This window comes from Myotis yumanensis, unplaced genomic scaffold (assembly GCF_028538775.1).
Source record: "Myotis yumanensis isolate MYYU_CA2020_CCGP unplaced genomic scaffold, mMyoYum1.0.hap1 SCAF_3, whole genome shotgun sequence".
NCBI classification, from domain to species: Eukaryota; Metazoa; Chordata; class Mammalia; order Chiroptera; family Vespertilionidae; genus Myotis; species Myotis yumanensis.
The window spans coordinates 195,659,335-195,680,097 of NW_027223754.1; the positions used below are offsets into that span (position 1 = coordinate 195,659,335).

Here is a 20,763-nt window from a genome sequence, read left to right on the forward strand (position 1 = left end):
CATCACAGTTAGAGACCAGGTACAGTAGTACTTGGAGTAAGACTGGAACATTCCAATAAGCAAGCAAGCAAGTTGTGCAGTCTTGTCTCCTAAGAATTAGGGACCCACAGGGAAAAAATAAACAAAAGGAAGCTATCAGGAAAGTAAATTGCATTCTATTTATAAATCAAAAGCATTCCCCCCCCCTAAAATATTTACCATTATCCTTGCTGCTATTTTCTTCAATAGTCATTTGTTCAGCCAATTCAGACAATGATTCGTCAATAGTCTGGCTTCCTCGAAGTGTGAGGGATAGCCTTCTCTTAAATTTTTTCATCCTATCGATTGAATGTGACTTGAAATATCCTGAAAGAACAGAACAGAATGAACACAAAATTAAAGCCATGAATACTTTACAGCTCAAGAAAAATGTTCTACATTTATTAACAATTTCAAAACAGAAAAATGAGACATTTCACTTCTGCCAAATATCATAAAATCCAACCACTTCCTTAAAAAAATCACCTCACTCAAATTAATATTATATTTATATAGAATCATCAGAAGAGCAAGAATTCTACAAACTAAAGGTTGAGATTCTAGTATCACAATTATTTTTAGTATAGAAAATTTTCCTAAAACATGTTTTTTAAAAAACAATATAGAGAAAATATCAACACTATTTTGATGCGTAGGTTCTATCATCTTAACTAGTAAAGAGAGAATATGCAAATTGACCATCACACCTTAACGGTCAAGATGGCTGCGCCCACAGTGGAGGCAGGGATTCCGTAACACAAGATGGCTGTGCCCACAGCGGAGGCTGAGTTCCCGTAACGAGCCTTAACGAGCAAGCAGCAGGGACCTAAGGCTGCGTAGCACTGGGTTGAGGCAGGGTCCTGAGGCTGCGCCCCCTGCCTGGTGGGGCTTGACAGGGGACCTCAGGCCATGGCCCCCGCCAAGCGGGACTTGACAGGGGACCTCAGGCCACGCACCCCACCCGGGGCTGGGGGACCTGAGGCTGTGACCCCCGCCTGGCAGGGCTTGAGGGGGTGGGGGACCTCAGGCCGCGCCCCCCACCCCAGTGCTGAGCCAGGCGACCTGAGGCTGCGCCCCCCACCCGGTGGGGCTTGACGGGGGTGGGGCTGGCCAGTCTGGATCTAGCCCAATGGGGATGAGGCTGGCTTGGTCTGGGTCTCGCGTGATTTTGAGGAGCATGTGAGTGGGCGGGGACTTGACTCTGGTTCCCATGGCATGCCCCAGACTCTGATGGGAGGAAGATTTTCATATACATTTTACTAATTTTCTTTCATCTCTGATACTTGTATTATAGAGAAAGGGAAAATAGCAATATTAAAATATTTCCTCTAATTAACACTTGGGTTGCGGGTGAATTTCCCGCCAAAATATAAGATGGCGCGTTAAAATGCCTATATCTTTTGAAGTATGGGTTCGATTGAAATGAAATATTTGGTAATACGCAGTTACAATCGGCCCGAGTTTACACGTTTCCCGCACTCCACCACAAATCTATATGAACCGAGTTTAAGACGGCTCCCGCGGAGTACGCGCAATTCACTCGAGCCGACTTAACTCGTTTCCCGAAACCCAAGTGTTAATTCCCTTTTAACGTGCACGAATTTCATATACTGGGTCACTAGTTATAAATAATGATCATTATATTATAACCAGTCAATGGTATCTTTACATAGGAGGAGATGAAGAGGTAGGGGAGAGAATAATGAATGATGTTTGATACTTTGTGAAACAGGAATTTTCATTTAGCCAAGATATTGGGGATTTGTTTTGTGGGGGGTTTTTTTTGTTGTTCTTTTTGGTGTGTGGTTTTGGGGTTTTTTTGTTTGTTTTGTTTTTTGCTTTGATTGGTTATCAGGAGTCTCTTTCTATTATCATAACAATGCCAAATGGTATCAAATGCCTCCCCCACACTTTCGTATTTCTTAACTCATGTAGTCTTCCTAACTCTAAGGAGTAGACTACACTCTTTCATTTTTACAAATAAACAAATAGGCTCAAAGAAGTTCCCTGACTGAAGTCAAAAAATTAATGATAGAACTGAGATTTAAAACTAGAATTACCATTTACCTTTTTCCTCCACATTTTCACATCTCTGAAATCAGGATGTTATCTCACAATTAACCCTTTGAGTGCCAACCAATATCCTAGGAACTATGCTAAAATTGCCAAGGCATTTTTGCTGATTTTACAGCAGTTTAGGGAAAAAATTATGAAAATTAGGCAGATAAATGCCAGTGGTCAATTTTAGAACTACAAACATTCGGCATCATAAGTAATCTGCACTTAGGTGCCATCTGTCAATAAAGAGTGAACTACTAGCATCTAATAGTGACACTGCAGGAGGAGCACGATAGCGCTCCCGGCACTTTGGGGGAAAGACAGGAGGAGCGCAATCGCACTCCCCAGCTCTCTTAGAGGTTAATGGGATGTCAAAATATAATTGACAGCTTTCTGGCAGCCCGGGAGCCCTTGGGGGGTGTCCGACTAATGGGGAGCAGACCTAAGCCATTAGTTGGACATCCTTAGTGCTGCTGCGGAGGTGGGAGAGGCTCCTGCCACCACCACTGTGTTGGCCAGCCATGAGCCAGCTTCTGGCTGAGCAGTGCTCTTCCTGTGGAAGTGCACTGTCTACCAGGGGGCAGCTCCTGCATTGAGCGTCTGCCCCCTGGTGGTCAGTGTGTGTCATAGCGACCAGTCGTTTCTGGTCGTTCTGCTGTTAGGATCAATTTGCATATTACCCTTTATTATATAGGATAGAAGATATCTATCTATATATAAAAGCCTAATATGCAAACTGTCCCCTTGGGAGTTCGATGGACCGGAAGTTTGATCGCTCACTATGATGTGCGCTGACCACAAGGGGATGGCATGGAACAAAGGAAGGCCCAGGCCAGAGCCAGGGAATGGAGGCCCCAGCAGGCAGCCAGCAGCCGCTAGGGACGCTACCTGTGCAAAAATTTTGTGCACTGGGCCTCTAGTGTATATAGATAGATAGATAGATAGATAGATGGATAGATAGATAGTGTATGTGTATATATATATATATATATACATATATATATATATATAGAGAGAGAGAGAGAGAGAAAGGGAGGGAGTTTTATGCTGTCTATCATTTATTGCCCTTTTACCTTTTAAAATTTGATCTAACTTTGACAAAAAAGCTAGAGATCTTTTTTAACAATTAGAAAAGAATAAAGGTTATTTTGCTTTATACATACATACATACATACATATATACATATATAGTTAACGTTCTATACCAGCTGCTTGGTGCCAGGGCAGACAGTGAAGAACCTTCACATCAAAAAATTTGGGCTGAGTGTTGCACATTTTAATCAGCCTGGTAGATCCCTTGTGAGACTGTCATAAATGGAGACACTTGCCTTCCTTTAGGCCCTTTCAGACTGCAGGGATTCCTGCATCAGCAATTATTGGAAGACTAGAGGCCCAGTGCACAAAAATCCATGCACTCGGGGTGGTCTCTCAGCCCAGCCTGCACGCTCTCACAACCCGGGACCGCTCGGGTAGAGTCCAATCCCATCACAGAGTGGCTCTGGTTCCCTGGGCCTGTGGGCCAGGCCGGAGATTGGACCAAGAGGCCAGTCCAATCGCAGCATGGCTCCGTTCCCACAGCTCCCTCCCGCTGCCATGGGCAGCCGGGACCCAGGACTGACTCCCGCCGAGGGTGGCCAGGACCCTAGCCTGGTGTTTGGTCGTCTGTCCGGACGTTTATATCGTGACGGACCCTGGCTCTTTATATATTAGGATATAGAAAGGATAACAGTTTTTTGTTGTTGTTTGAGCCAGATATTTTAAAACATCTTTGTCAGGTCACTAGTTGAGTGCAAAAATAACTGAATAAAAATATTGGTGACCACACACAACCAGGAATACACATTTGCAAAAATAGTTTAGGAAAGTCACAAATGGATGGCAGCCATGAAACATCAGTGTAGTGGGAGAATCTGGTTTCCAGAGTTCGCAAACAATGTTCAAGTCTCAAAAAATTGACAAAGCACAAAAAGCATGGCAATTCACAAGGAAAAAAAAAGCATGACAGGAATCATTTCTGAAGAAGCTTAGAATTGAAATTACTAGTCAAACATGTTAAATCAAGTGTCCTAAGTATTCTAAAAAGATTAAAGGAAACCAAGGACAAAGAACTAAAGGAATAAGAAAAACATATTTAAAAAATGAAAATATCAATAAAGAAACAAGGATAACAAGACTATTAAATAGGGAAAGATAATCTTTTCAACAAATTGTGCTGGCAAAACTGGATATATTCATTTGAAAAAGAATAAAGTTGGACCCTTACCTATGTCATATTAAAAATGAACCAAAGTTTAAATCTAAGAACTAAATATATGTAACTCTTAGAAGAGAACATGGAAGAATACTCATGATATTGAATTTGGCAATAATTCCTTAAATATGGCATCAAAAACACAGGAAACCAAAAAATAGATAAATTAGGACTTCATTAAAATAAAAACCTTTTGCATATCTAAGGACAGTATCAAGAGAGTGAAAGGATGATCCACAGAATGAGAGAAAATATTTTCAAATCATATATATAAGGGTTTAATATCCAAAATATATAAAGAATTCAACAACAACAAAAACAATTTAAATAATGGGCAATGGACTTGTATAAACACTGTGCCAGAGAAGGTATACAAATGGCCAATAGTGCATGAAAAGATGCTAAACATAAGAATCATTAGTGAAATGCAAATCAAAACTATAGTGAGATACCACTTCACACCTACTAGCATGGCTTTCATAAAACAACAACAAAAAACAGAAAAGAACAGTGTTGGTGAGAATGTGAACAAATTGAACACTGGTGCATTGCTGGTGGGAATTTAAAATATGCAGCCACTGTGAAAAACTGTTCCTCAAAAACTTAAACACCTAGGAATATATCCCCTCCCCAAAGAAAACAGAGACTAAAATAGATACTTGTACACCAAAGTTAATAACAGCATTAATAATCTATCTATAGGAGAAACCAAGATGGCTGCATAGGTAAACACCAGAGATTGCTGCCTCGCACAACCACTTCAAAAATACAACTAAAAGATGGAACGGACATCATCCAGAACCACAGGAAGGCTGGCTGAGTGGAAATTCTACAACTAGAAGGAAAGAGAAAAGCATACTGAGACTCAGAGGAGGTGCGGTGCAGAAGTAAAATACAAAGGTGCGGAGGTGCATGCGGAGAGGGCTGGCGGCTGAGGACACCATTGTCTTTTTCAATCGGGAGGGAGCTCTGAGCTCCAGTTCCGGGCGAGTCTCTGGGGACCCAGACTCATACAGGGAGAAACTGGACTGTCAGGCATCAGTTGGAACTCGAGGGCAGCTTTCTCTCGGAAGCGCTCGCAGCGATTGCCGCAGCTTCTGAGGGCAGGACTGAGAGCAGCCATACCGCTGGCTAGCTCGGCCCGCCCTGTTGACCCCCTGGGACCCCGCCCCGCCCAAGCCGTGCAAGGAGGCTTTTGCATATGAAAGGCCCGGCCCTTTGTAATGTGAAAATTACTTAACAAACTGCAGCTGCCCCAAGGCCCCAGGGCAACTTTCACTGCTTTACAGCTGGCTTCTGCTGGGTAGCCTCAGGCAGAGGCTAGATTAGCACCTCCATAGATCCAAGAGCCAGTGTACCCAGTGGTCAGAGTGGGACCATCCAAATTACAACTCCTCAGATCCATAAGGGACACACTCAGGGGGCAGACTCAGTGAGCACCAAAGCCCCACTGAAGCAAGTCTTGCCCCAAAAGGGTGTCTTCAGCACAGAAGTTCTCTCACTGTAGACACAGCTGATTCTCACAGTCAATTGGCGTGGAGGTCAATTCCTCCCAGTGTTACCTACAACAATCAAGGCTTAATTACAACAAGGCTGTGCACAAAGCCCACAAGGGGGTGCACCAAGAGTGTCTACCTCAGGTAAGTGGGGAGGCTGAGCCACTGGGCCCTATAGGACACTTAGCACAGAAAGCCACTCTATCGACACAGCGAAGCATAAAAAATGCCAAGACAAAGAAACAGGACACAAATGACAGAAACGGAGGAAAGCAAACTACTGGATATAGAGTTCAAAACCACACTTTTAAGGTTTTTCAAGAATTTTCTAGAAACCGCCGATAAACCTAATGATACCCTCAAGAAATCTAGTGAGACCCTCGATGTTGTGATAAAGGACCAACTAGAAATTAAGCATACACTGACGGAAATAAAGAATATTGTACAGACTCCCAACAGCAGACCAGAGGATCACAAGAATCAAGTCAAAGATTTGAAATACGAAGAAGCAAAATACACCCAACTGGAAAAGCAAAATGAAAAAAGAATCCAAAAATATGAAGATAGTGTAAGGAGCCTCTGGGACAGCTTCAAGCATACCAACATCCGAATTATAGGGGTGCCAGAAGAAGAGAGAGAGCAAGATATTGAAAACCTATTTGAAGAAATAATGACAGAAAACTTCCCCTACCTGGTGAAAGAAATAGACTTACAAGTCCAGGAAGCAAAGAGAATACCAAATAAGAGGAATCCAAAGAGGACCACACCAAGACACATCATAATTAAAATGCCAAGAGCAAAAGACAAAGAGAGAATCTTAAAAGCACCAAGAGAAAGACAGTCAATTACCTACAAGGGAATACCCATACGACTGTCAGCTGATTTCTCAACAGAAACTTTGCAGGCCAGAGGGGAGTGGCAAGAAATATTCAAAGTGATGAATATCAAGAACCTACAACCAAGATTACTTTATCCAGCAAAGCTATCATTCAGAATTGAAGGTCAGATAAAGAGCTTCACAGATAAGGAAAAGCTAAAGGAGTTCATCACCTCCAAACCAGTATTATATGAAATGCTGAAAGGTATCCTTTAAGAAGAGGAAGAAGAAGAAAAAGGTAAAGATACAAATTATGAACAACAAATACACATCTATCATCAAGTGAATCTAAAAATCAAGTGAATAAATAATCTGATGAACAGAATAAACTGGTGATTATAATAGAATCAGGGGCATAGAAAGGGAGTGGATTGACTATTCTTGGGGGGGAAAGGGGTGTGGGGGATGCGGGAAGAGACTGGACAAAAATCGTGCACCTATGGATGAGGACAGTGGGGGGGGGGGAATAAGGGCAGAGGGTGGGATGGGAAATGGGTGGAGGGGAGCTATGGGGGAAAAAAAGAGGAACAAATGTAATAATCTGAACAATAAAGATTTAATTAAAAAAAATAAAAATAAATAAAAAATAATAATCTATCTATCTATCTATCTATATATATATATAAGCCTAAGCAACCATCACAACTGAACGGACGACCGAACAGGCTGCGTGGGGCAACCAGGCCAGCAGGGGGGCAAGTGAGGGACAACCAAATGACTGAGCAGCAGGCTGTGTGGGGCGACCAGGCTGGCAGGAGGGTTAGTGAGGGACGACCAAACGACTGAGCAGCAGGCTGCAAAGATGGCGGCGCACACAGCCAATAAGGAGGGCATATGTTAATTGACTGCCATGCCCTCAAAGATGGCAGCGCCCCCAGCCAATAAGGAGGGAATATGCTAATTGACTGCCATGCCCTAAAAGATGGCAGAGCCCACAGCTACAAGGTGGCCGGCAGGGGAGGAAAGTTGTGGGCAATCAGGCCAGCAGGGGAGGGCAGTTACGGGTGACCAGGCCAGCAGGGGAGGGCAGTTGGGGGCAATTGGGCTGGCAAGGGAGGGCAGTTTGGGGGTGACCGGGCTGGCAAGGGATCAGTTAGGCGTCCATCAGGCTGGCAGGGGAGTGGTTTGGGGGTGATCAGGCTGGCAGGCAGAAGCGGTTAGGGGCAATCAGGCAGGCAGGCAGCCAAGCGGTTGGGGGCCAGCAGTCCCGGACTGTGAGAGGGATGTTCGACAGCCAGTTTAGGCCCGATCCCACAGGGCAGTCGGACATCCCCTGAGGGGTCCCAGATTGGAGAGAGTGCAGGCTGGGCTGAGGGACAACCCCCCTCAGTGCATGAATTTCGTGCACTGGGACTCTAGTCTACACTAATAAAAGAGAAACATGCAAATTGGTGTCACTCCACTACACCCAGCAGCCAATCAGAGCAACTATGCAAATTAACCCAACAAAGATGGCGCAGAGTGAAGACTGAAGGCTCTGGTCGGAGTGGACTGAAGACTGAAGAGGCTTGGCAGAGAAGCCAAGCCTCGCTGCAGCCAGACCAAAGGCCTGGGTCCCGGGTGCCAGAGGAAAACCGGTGCCAGCAGCCAGGGGAAGGAAGGGCCTATTGCGCGAATCTTCCTCCCAAACAGCCTGATGAGGGTGGGGCCAGCCCGCCAACTTCCCCCAGCCCCTCCCCCAGCCAGCTGGCCCAGATCGGGGTGGACTGGCAGGACCCTGCCCATGCACAATTTTGTGCACAAGGCCTCTAGTAATAGATAAAAGGTGAAAACATTTTCTATCAACAGATGAAATGATAAACAAAATGTGGTTATCTATCATCTACCTATCTATCCTATCTATCTATCTATCTATCTCACAATGGGATACTATTCTGCCATAAAAAGGAATGAAGTTCTGACATATGATACAACAGGAATGAACCTTGAAAAGATTATGCAGGCACAAAAGGTACTGAATATATTGTATGATTCTACTTATATGAAATATCTAGACTAGGCAAATGGATACAGACAGAATTTAGAATATGCCCTAGCTGGTTTGGCTCAGTGGATAGAGCATCAGCCTGCGGACCAAAGAGTCCCAGGTTCGATTCTGGTCAAGGGCATATAGTACCTCAGTTTCAGGGTCCTCCCTGGCCCGGGCCCTGGTCAGGGCTTGAGCAGGAGGCAACCAATCAATGTGTTTCTCTCACATTGATGTTTCTCTGTCTTTCCCTGTTGTCCATTCTCTCTAAAAAAAACATAATGGAAAAACATCCTCAGATAAGGATTAGCAAAAAAAGAAAGGAAAGTAAGAAAAAAAAGAAGAGAAAAGAAAAAAGAAAAGAGGAAAGTAAAGAAGAAAAGAAAAGAAAATAGAATAGACGTTATGGGAATAAGAGGAAGTTGGCAATGAGGAGTTGTCTAGTGGATACCGAGTTTTTGTTTGGGATGATGAAAAAGTTCTGGAAACAGACAGTGGTGATGACTACATAATATTTTCAATGTATTTAATGTCACTATATTGTACACTTAAAAGTGTTAAAAATGGTAATTTTATGTATACTTACAATAAAAACATTTAACTATTTTGTCAGCAGGTATTTATATCAGTTTTCCACCAAGCCTAAATACAGCCAATACCTCATTTCAGTAGAATTTTATTTTTAAAACTAGCTAAATATTTTCAATGTGAATAATCAGCCTATACCAATTACTTAAGAGACAGTAGAGTAAAATATTAGGACTAATGCTTATGATTAGTATGTTCAAACTCGCAATAAATGACTATTGTTTCTCCCATTTTAACAATAAGAACAAGTCGGACAGACTATAAAATCATAGTTTTTTAAAGTCAGAGAGCAGAGATGCAAAGAAATAAATGAACTAAATTCTAGAGGGAATAAGCCCTTTCTAGAAATGAAGACATGGCTGGGGTCATGATGAAAGGAGTAAATCTGCTATAGAAGGGGGAAAACCAGCCTAGCTTTGTTTTTTTCCCTATTACATGCATAACTTTTAACCAACTTTTGTCAAGACATTAAAATCCTGAGCAGCCCCATTCACAATGCAAATCTGCACTTTCTCAAAAGGATGACAAATACTGGAGCAGCTTGGTGGGGAGAAGGGAGGAATGGGCTGGAGCTTGAGGAGGTAGGGTTGCAAAATGCTGGGAACAGGGCAGCAGACCTAAGAAAAAATTCTGTCCTCAAGGGGCACAGAGCCTTCACCAAACGCAAAGTCATGCCCATACAAGAGGGAGTGAGTCAGGCAGGGTATTAGGTGAATGACTTCTCTAGGTGTGAGAAAAGCCAGGGGTGGGGCTAAAGAGAAAAGAAAATGACCCAGCTGTTCAAAATCCCAGCAGCTGGGCTGCAAAACAGAGATAGATCTCTTCCAGTTTTACTAACTGTTGGTTGAGCTGTAAACACATGAAGAGATTACCTGAGTCTCACAGGTGCTCAGATCCCAAGCCCTAATGAAGGTCAAGTCCTGATTCTGCACTCAAAACATTTGATACCAGTAGTGATCTAAATATAACTAAAGTTGTAAGAGTCCTGACCCAAATTAGGCTGTTTTCCTATCAAATATTATATTTCAGCTTTTCCCCCTCAACTATGTCATGAAGATTCATTTATGTAAATGAATGTAGCTATCCTTTTAAATAGGTGTTTGCTATTCCACTGTATGGTTGTACCATGCCGCAGAAATGTTTATGTTAACTGTTTTATCACACAGAATATTAAGAAAAATATGTACTCAAGGGTGAGATTTAAGAAAATTAATCTTTCACGGCTTTATCAAAAAACCTTTGTTAAGTGAAACTGTTTCTTTCCTGTAAATGTAAACAAAATGTCATTGCTATGATTTGAAATAAGGAGCCAGTAGTTTTACATACCAATGCATATGCAAATGTTAAGACAGTAAAAAAAAAAAAAAAGGCAGATAATGTTTTAGTATTATGAAAATTTAATTTTGACCTTGCAGGCTCCAAGAAAGGGCTTTAGGATTTCAATCACACTAAGATCTGATAGGTAGGCTAGATTCCAAAATTTAATTCTAATTAACCTATTTAGCAAACTGAACATTATAATTCAATAAGGTTAATGGTCAGCTTTAATAATAGGCATATAATCATATTATCAAAATTAACAATTGCTGAGCACAGGAAGAAGAGCAAGTTTGGGGTAGGATGATGAATTCAGGATTGAAATTATTGGAACAAATTTAAATGAGTCTGAAACTCAGAAAAAAAAAGTTTAAAGTGTGGATTTGAGAGTTATTTTTATAAAACTGATTGAAACGAAGAAAAATAGGTGTAATAAGAGAGAAGGTCAGAAACATGAGGAATGTCTATAATAAATAAATGGGTAAAGGAGAAACCATCAAATCAGTTCCAAAAAATAAATGGATCAAGAAACAAATTGGGACAAATGAAAGGATGTCAGAGACAAATCTGGGCCAACCAACTCATTTTATGGTTAAGGAAACAGTTTGAAGAACCTCAAAAATGAAGTGATTTGACAAAGTTTCTGAAAGTGAGAGTCAGGTCTTAAAGTTCTACCTTAGGGAATCTCAATTCAGTTTTTTTTCCCCCCATAATACCAAATTTCCAGACAGTTAGCAAACAACTCTTTCCTCTTCTAACTACAGAAAAATTAGCCTAGCATCAGGGACAGATATCAATGAGGGAAAATAGCACATGTACCTCCACTCCTCCAAACACTGCTCCTTTTGCAGTCTTCACTATCCCAGTAAAAGCCTATCATCCAGTGTGGTTGTCTTCCCTTTCTTCGCACTCTACCATCAATGCATCACCAAAACCTGTAGGCTCCTCCTTCAAATTATATCCAGAGTATTACCACATCTTACCATGTGAACTGCTAAAATCCTGATCCAAGCCACACTATCTTTACCTAGAATGTAAATTTAGACCTATCAAGCATGTCAAACTCGAAGCCCGCAGCGAGTTTGACATGCTTGAGTCCTAACTGGTCTTCCTTCTAGATTCTACTCAAATATTATTTCCCTGGCCACCCTGTATGAAATAGTGACGGCTCTATGCCCAGATTACACTCTATCCCCCTTGCCTGTTTTAATTTCCTCCATATCCTTATTACTTGACATTCTAAAAATTGGTTTATTATTGATTCTCTCCACTAGAATTTAATCTCCTTGAGAACAGGGACTTAATGTTTTGTTCATTGTTGTACTTAATACAATCTAGAATTTAGTACAAAACCTGGCACTCAATAGTTGAATGAATGAATGGAGAGAGAGGGAAGGAATAGAGATTAGTCATCTTTTATAACATAAGATCTTTTCCCTATTTAAAGCCAATCTATTAATTGTCTCATCTGACAGCTCTGCTTAGGCTTTCCCCTTTATGTTTTGCATTTATTCATTCTACAAACATTCACATAGAGGCTATACCATGTCCCAGGCAATATAGGAGGCATTGAAGGTAGAAAGATAAATGAAATATGAATTCTGCCCACAAAAAACTTGGGGAGATGTTATATATTTTCCAGAATGATGAAGCTGTAGTATTGCAGATGAGTATAACTCCTGGTTAGTACATAAATGTTGTTATAATTGTTACAAAGCCAGACAATTCATTCAACAAAGAGAATATTCAAAATGCACTTTTCCTGAAAACTGTTTCACTAATGTGGTAACTTACATAAAATTTATTTTGATTGGCTGACTTTAATAAGGTTGTAATCCCTACAGGTACATGAAATGAAAAAGCCTACATACACATTATCCCTGGGATTCAATAACAATTTAGATAAAACCTAAACCAGTAAATGAGGAGCCTCTAACAGACTTGTTAATGTTATATCTCAATACATTCATTGGTATAAATATTCCCCCCAAGCCTTCTGGCTGTTAGAAGGTATTTTTACACTAAAAGTTATATTAACTACTTTCTTTAAACATATTATTTCTGCATATTGGCTGTTGGGCTATACATTAAAATTAAAAATATAATTAAAATCTGATTTCAAAACCACTCAAAATGTAGATATTTTCATCACGAATAATCATTAATTGATCTACAGATGACAAATCCCCACAGAAAGGGCATTTGTTTGAAACAGCTGTTTAGTTTCAGTGAATTCAAAAAGTCATTTATTAGAAATGTCATCTGATGCTTTTGATAATAATGGTCTCACTCAGAGCAGAACCAAGAGAGCAATTGTAATCACTTGAGGTAATGCCTCAGCTTGACAAACAAATGGTTATATACAAAAAGGAAAAGGCCCACTGAAAAAGCAGCAAAGTTTTGGAAAGAAATTGGTATCAGAAAAATGTAACACTTCATTAATTTTTATCTTTGTAAATGGAATAAATTCTCTTTAAACATAATTATTCACTGCAGCCAAATTTATTTTATCAAATTCTCTAATTTTTAAAAAAGTTTTAAATTGTAAAGTTAGGAGAGATACAACAAACTGTTTCTAAAACACTTGCTCTGCCAATTGTCTCTAATACTTGAGAATCTTCATCTCTGGTGACTAGTAAAACATCACTATTCTAAAATAATTTAAATCCCTCCACTGAAATTCAAAAACAAACAAAAAAATCCAAATTATTATTCTGTACCTCAGTTAAGTGATGAGAGCTCCTGAGTTTGCATGTAAGTACTGTTATTTCTCAAAGTACAACTTCAGGAAGGTTATAGAAGACTGATTACTCTTGGCTTCAAATTACTTAACCTAGTCCCTTGAAAACTAGTATTTTAAACAATAAAGGAAGTGCTGGGAGTTTATAGATCTGTGTAATACCTGACCTGTCTTCTTTCTAGAGCAATCTAGCTTATTTTATTTGGGCAAGAGTGAACTAAAGATAATCTATATATATGAAACCCTAAAATGCAAATAGACCGAATGGTGGAACAACCAAACAACCGGTCGCTATGATGTGCGCTGACCACCAGGGGGCGCACGAAAAACATGGCTGATGTCGGCAGCAGGTGGCAGAGCACGGAACATGGAGGGCGTTGGCCATGGTGGGATGGTGGAGCAGGTGAGCACAGGCGCCAGACCAAGGCAGGGCACTGGTCACTGTCATCGGGGCAAGCCTCTGGTAGTTACTGAAAATTCTTTGCTCCTGTGCACTGTGGTCCTGCCCAGAGCTCATACCTACTGCCTGCGCTGGCCCAGTTCACACCTGCTGCTGGCGCTGGAGCTGCTGCTTACACCAGATCCCGGCTCCCGGCACCGGCCCCAATCGCTCAGTACCGTCAGCAGGTTCGAATGGTGGCTGCGGCCCCGATTGCCCCTGAGGGTTTCTCCAACTCCCCCTGCTCCTGAGGGGCAATTGGGGCTGCAACCACCACTTGCACCTGCTGCTGGTGCCAGCCCCAATCGCTCCAAGGTGTCAGCAGGTGCAAACGGGTCCAGTGCCGTCAGTGTGTGAGGGTGGCAGCAGCGGCAGCAGCAGGGCTGCTGTCAGACAGGGGACAGTGGTGGGGGCATGGAGCATGGGCCGAGACCCGCCCCTGTGCTCACCACAGCCTCGCAGCACACAGTTCCTTTCAAGGTTCACGAATTCGTGCACTGGGCCCCTACCTAGTATTGGAATAAAAGCTTCAAATTCTTCTTGAGGAAGGTAAAGTTTATATGAAATGTTTCCCAAGCATTAGTACAGAAAACAAGAGTATTCCACCAACTTTCATGAGGCAATAATGCTTTATTTTTAGAATTAGAAAATAATGGCATAGAAACTAATGAAAGAAAAACAAAACTGACCTGGGCATTTTTCAATTGCAAGCTCAGAACAAGTATGCACTTATACCCTGATTCATACACAGGCCAGAAACCCAGAAGTCATTCTGTACTTTTCCCACTCTCTCTCAACTGCCATACCCAATTGAATTATCAAGTCAGATCATGGGGCCTTCATATCCCTAACATTTCTTAATCCCATCCTCTTCTATTTCTACGCTTAAGCCTTTAGTTTAAACCATGGTAATTTACCTAAATCACTCCAACAAGCCTCATAATTAACAAGCCTGGTTCTTTCAAAGGATTAATAAAATAGACAAACCTCTGACAATCCCGGTTAAGAGAAAAATAACGTAAATGAATAATGTTATTATAACAATGGTGGAAATTAATTAGGTAGTATCTTGTAGAGTTAAATTAAACATTACATATTCTATGATCCTGCAATTCTTATTCTGGGTACATATTCAAGAGAAACTTTTGACACATGTTCACCCAGATGAACAAAATGCTCATAGCAACATATCTATAATAGCATAAATACTGGAAACACCTCAAATGTCTACAGGCAGAAAAGAAATTATGCAGAATAGAAGATTATACAGTGGTAAAAATGAATGAATTACAACTATATGTAACAAGAATAAATGTTAGTAACATGATATTTAACCAAAAAAGCAAGTCCAGAAGACATTTGGTATATTCTTTTTATAAACAAAAAATAATATATTTTTTAGGCAAACATATAAAACATTTATAAAATGCAAAAGAGTGAAATACAAAGTTCATGATGTTACCTACCACAAGGAGAGACAAAAACACATAGGAAGATGTTAGTTACTGGTCACGTGGTTTGGACCCTCCCCTGGCATGTTTCCTCCCCTGGCAGGTTAGACCCTCTTGGAGGGGGAAGGGCCAAAAGGGGGGAAGGGGTGGAGAACAGCTCTTAAGCATTAACCCCCAGGACAATGCAGTTCTGACTAGCATCAAATACATCTAGGCCTCAGTGAGTCTCAGCTCTAGGCCCAGGAAAGCAGCAAAACCAGACAAATGAGGCCATAGGTGACATTAGGACCAGCTGCATTGACTACTAGTAAAGACCCCTGACACAACAGAGACCTCAATCTTGAAAGGACACACCTGGAAAGCTGATGAATAGTCTACTGGGATCCTCCCAGATAAATACCATCAAGGAGGACCCAGCATGCCTTTCCTCCCCTCCCCCGACCCCCCCCCCAATCTTCTCACCCTAGGTGCTTTTCCTTGCCTTTCTCTTCTAAGCTCCAACCTCTGTAACTTGTTCCGAGCCCACGCAGCTCAGAGGCACACTTCCTCCACCATTCACTTCTACTTTTGTAACTTTCTAAATAAACTTTCTCCTCTAGTTTGAGGGTTGGCTCTGAATTCTTTCCTAGCCAGAACTCAAGTACTGAGGTTGCTGAACTGAGGTCCAATCACTGGTAACAACTGGTGCCAACATTAGAAGTTAGGAAGTGACTGAAATTGTTCCCCCTTTCAAAGGTAGGAAATGAGAGGCTATCCTCAGGCCAGAATCTTCTAATGTGGCTCTTGATTTAAATTGTGTTAACTTGCTCTGCTCCAGGATGAAAGCAGTTACAACCAGATCAATGTGCTCTGCAGCTGGTTAGTCAGCTGCTCCAGAGTAGGCAGCCAGGAAAAAGCTTTGGGGCCCTCTCTGGGCACTGTGCCTCCAAAGATACAAGTGCAGGCCAATCCCTTTGCCATGAATTCTTAAAAGGTATTTTCAGGTCCCTAAGATAAGAATTAAAATAAACATAAATAAAAAATATCCTTTTAATTTTCCAAATAAGCTACAACTGTTGAAGTGTTTCACATTTTAATCTAATATTTACTAGAAAATGAAATATTTTGACTCCTGTATATGAAACTATTATATTGACTCAAAAGTAAGCCTTAGAAACATCAGCTGATTCCTTGGAAGAGGAAATTTAAAAGAAACCAAGTGTTTTCAAAAGAAAGGGGGCAAACAAAATTAGAAAGGATCATAAGAGGGTCTGAAAACCTAGGTAACTATAAAGTCTTCTTAAAGGATATGGCTTGAATACAAAATTTTATGACAATTGCTGCAAGTAGTACTAACTATGCAAACACAGTATTATTCTAATTTTACTACAAAATCTATGTTAAAGTCTGAAAAAGTGTTTCAGTCCTACTACTAACCTTTCTTCAAGTTAGAGTTCAAGAAAAATGCCTGACAGAGGTATATTCAATAAAAATAAAAACTGATGAATCAACTACTTAGGACCAGTCCACTAACCAAGTCAGTAATTCAGGAAAATCACAAAAAGGAAAAAAGATTACACCTATGTACCTTAAGTACTTTAACTTAAAACATTCAAATGTGCTTTACCAATCGTTTGCTGTGAGACAAAGGTCATGATAGGAGTTCCTTATATAAACCAGGTGCTAATATACTCTACAATTTCTCATGCATCTCTTACAAAATAAAGGTACAACTTGAAAACACATATAAAGCGCTAAATGCCAAAATCTTCTATATTTGTATGACCTTTCCAGGCTTTTAGTTGTCTTCCTTACATCTAAGTCCACAAGATTTTTTTAGTGAGTCTTCCCAAAATTTTCACAGAAATAATTCTCCTTATGCACTGATTTTTTATTGGTTTAGTAATATTCAATTATATTATGTAATTCCAATAATAAATAAAACTGGCAAGAAAAGTCTACAAGCCACCAGTTGGTATTAAACATGTCATGGCTATCAATCTCCAGTCTTCCAGAGAGAATGAAGACCACAAAGTAATTAGAGCCTCTACTATACCCTTACTTGCCTTCTTAAATGCTATATACAGAAGTCTCTGCAAGCATGCAATCCTCTGTCTTCAAAATACTTTAAACCAAACTTGAAACAAATTTCATAATTGTAGTAGAGGCAGATCATTTGAATTTCTCTTCTACATGGAGTGCTGTTGAACTGTAATAAAATTTCTATGCAATTTTAACTAATATTCATAAACTGGAAAAAAAGTTAAAGAGAAAAAAGGAAGAAAAGGGAAAAACAAACTATTACAATTAAACAAAAAATTTTGTTGCATAATCTTCCCATCAGCCCACCTCTGTGAATGTGATTTCCTTAAAAAAAAAAAAGATTAAATTCTATTATGAAAAGGTCTTTTCTTATTTAATTCTTACAACAAATACCATTTGAAATATGTGGTATCATCTAAGATTTGATGATTGTTTTATATATAAACTAGAGGCCCGGTGCACGACATTCGTGCACTGGGGGGGGGGGGGGGGGGTAATGCCCTCAGCCCAGCCTGCGCCCTCTCTAAGGGGATGTCCGCCCTCCGGCTTAGCTGGCAGTTGGACATCCCCCAAGGAGTCCTTAGCGCTGCCACAGAGGCTCTCAAGGAGAGGCTCCCACCACCACCGCTGCACTCACCGGCCGTAAGCCCGGCTTCTGGCTGAATGGCACTCCCCCTGTGGGAGCACACTGACCACCAGGGGGCAGCTCCTGTGTTGAGTGTCTACCCCCTGGTGGTCAGTGCGCATCATAGCGACCAGTCGTTCCGCCATTCAGTTAATTTGCATATTAAAGTTTTATTATATAGGATTAAAAATAAATTTTTATTACAGAATTTGATCTGATGCTAGAAAATCAATTTCTGTTTTTATGCTTTGGGCAAGGTTTATAGTGAACTCCTAGCAACTTAAATACATATTCACTTACATGACTGATTTTGTAATAGCAGGCTGAAAATTTGATTAAAATACAAGTAGTAGGGATGTAAACAATCAATAGGAAAGAAAACCTAATGGTACTCAACAAGGCTCTACAAAACTCATAAGTAGTAAGGTACAGTAAAAATGGGTATAAATTCATTAATACTGAATTCTGCAATGTATTTTACTCTGATCAACTTTACTCACATATTGAGGGAAATGGGAAACTGTCACTTAATCACAGAGAATGTTCATAAAGTATCTGGAGCATTAAAATGCTTCTCAAGGAGTCCAAATAGACCCCCTGTACTGTGGTTCCAACTGCATCTACAAATATGTTATTTTACCAAGGAGAAAACATCTTAATTTTTTTATACACATTTAATTTTTTATCTGGAAATTAAAAAGTGGCAGAATAAATTTCTTGTTCTAAGTATGTTACTACAATTAAACCTTTCCTGGAACCCCACTGTGTACTTACCTTCTGTGTACATATTTCACTACCATTACTATCTTTCTGATATCCTCAGTGAAATAAAAGGACAAAGGCTTCTATTTTTTTTTACATCCAAAAAAATTTGATATTAAGCTAAATTATTTGATTATAAATTTCTAAATTAACACTATACTTCATCCCTAAATTAAAACATTCTACAATACCACATCACCTCAAAATGAACTGAACAGGAATGTCAGCCTACAAAAGTGAAAAGATCACACTTCACATGGTGACAAGTTGATGACTCCATTAATGTAAAGATACTCTGTGAGGATCAGCAAATCATTCACTCTTTTAATTACCTCCTACCTCCAACAATAAGAAATTTAAAGAGCATTTTTAGGAACCTCACTTTAACAGAAAGAATTATGTAAAAATATACATCTAGATATTTAGAAGGTCACATTCTTGTAATTATAAGAATGAAACTTCAACTCCCGTCAAAATAATTTAATCCTATATCACATGACACAATTTCAAGTACTACCAAATAAAGGATTATGCATTGTCTTTCATGTTTTCAAAATACAAATCTCACAAAATCTCCTACTTTCTAAATATTCATGCAGGTTTTCTTTGACAATGTTAACATACTTGGCACAAGGTAATTATAAATTTGCTCTTCATGTTTAAAGAAAGTATGTAGGCAACCTTCTAGCCTTTCACTCCGATAGACATCTGAATTGGACAACTGAATATGCTATTTTGTTATTCTTTAACTGATGACACAATAATAGTTTATCACATTAAAAAAAAACTAACACTTTATCAAAGACAAATTTTATTGGATAGCGGCCAACTTTCCTTGGCAACATGTTAAAAATGCCAGCACTCATCAAACTTCTGGTAAAGTTTTTATTTGGTGAAGGGAAGGGCTGTTTAGGAAAAAAAACCAAAACTTTAAAAAAGTCATCAGTTTGTTTTGAAGATATTGGAAATACCTCCACAAAAAGGTTTTTCCTAGAGCTGAATCATTTAACAGTTGACCTCAAAATTTAAAAACTATCATCACCTTCAGGAAAGCCTTCTTGTGATTTTGGAGGAGAAAAAAAAATTAATCCTCTATCACATTATTTGCTAAATGGAAAATTAGAAACTGCTCACATACCAATCTAAGAGGGAAGGAGCGTAACAATGAGCCCATTAACAAATTCACTTAATTTACTTCTGTAAGATTTACAGGATAAGATTTCAATCAAAAGATTAAGAAAATTTGAACCTAACTAAACTCTATAGCCACACTTTTTTTTCCCTCAAAAATCTTCATTTTTACTTCTAGTATTTTCTATTCTACTAATTTTACTTATTTAGGAAACCTTGGGATATCAGAAATAGGAAAATTGAAGCACTAAATTAGATTAACACAAAATGAAGAAAAAAGAGGGTAAATGTGTACACACATTACAAATGACCAATTTTTTTTAAAAGTTCAAAGAAAGGTTTTCTATGAGAATAAAAATATTTGAAAAGAATAATACCTGAATTAGCCAGAATTCTGACATCATGATGCTGTTCTGTGACCTGAATGTCTCCCTTAGGTGAAATTAAATAGACTCTATTAAATCAAAGATTGAGTATATGGACCTAGATCCTCTCTTTGCTCAGTCTTGATCCTCAAAAGCTGAGAGATAACATATTTCTACATTTAATGAACACCTTTGGTGAAATGTTAATTACATACACCTTTAGAACTGGTTGATAAACGATTTACAACATACAGAAGTCCACTTGGGGTAGCAGAAATTAGAGTAAACCTAACATAGGTTCAAATCCTGATTCATACAGGCATTGGGGGGAGTGAGAAGTATGACACTGAGAGAGCCAACTTTAGTTTCTTCTTTGAAGGAGGGACATAACAATACCTCAAAAGGATGTGAAATCTAGAATGTATGTATTGTGCCTAGCCCATAGGATGCATTCAACTGTATAGTTCTTCCACTATACAGTTCCATATTATGAACAGCAAATATATATACTATATATAAAATTGCAGGCTACATGCCACTGACCTCCTTTCCTCGATCACAGTGAAAATTAGAAATTAAATAACTTTTATGGGGTGATGTGGGAGCAAGTTGGTAAAATTATTTCTAAGAAAATATTCTTAATTTCAAATAGCTACC

The 20,763-nt window shown here is 39.7% G+C and overlaps 1 protein-coding gene across 1 annotated transcript in view; it reads right to left on the minus strand.

Moving 5' to 3' along the window:
- CDK17 (cyclin dependent kinase 17) overlaps positions 1–20,763 on the minus strand; it is an 88,727-nt gene that overhangs the window by 46,733 nt on the left and 21,231 nt on the right. Inside the window, exon 2 of the mRNA XM_070410861.1 lies at positions 199–345. Coding sequence (XP_070266962.1) covers positions 199–316 — 118 coding nt within the window. The 5' untranslated portion in view covers positions 317–345. The remainder of the gene's footprint in view (positions 1–198; positions 346–20,763) is intronic.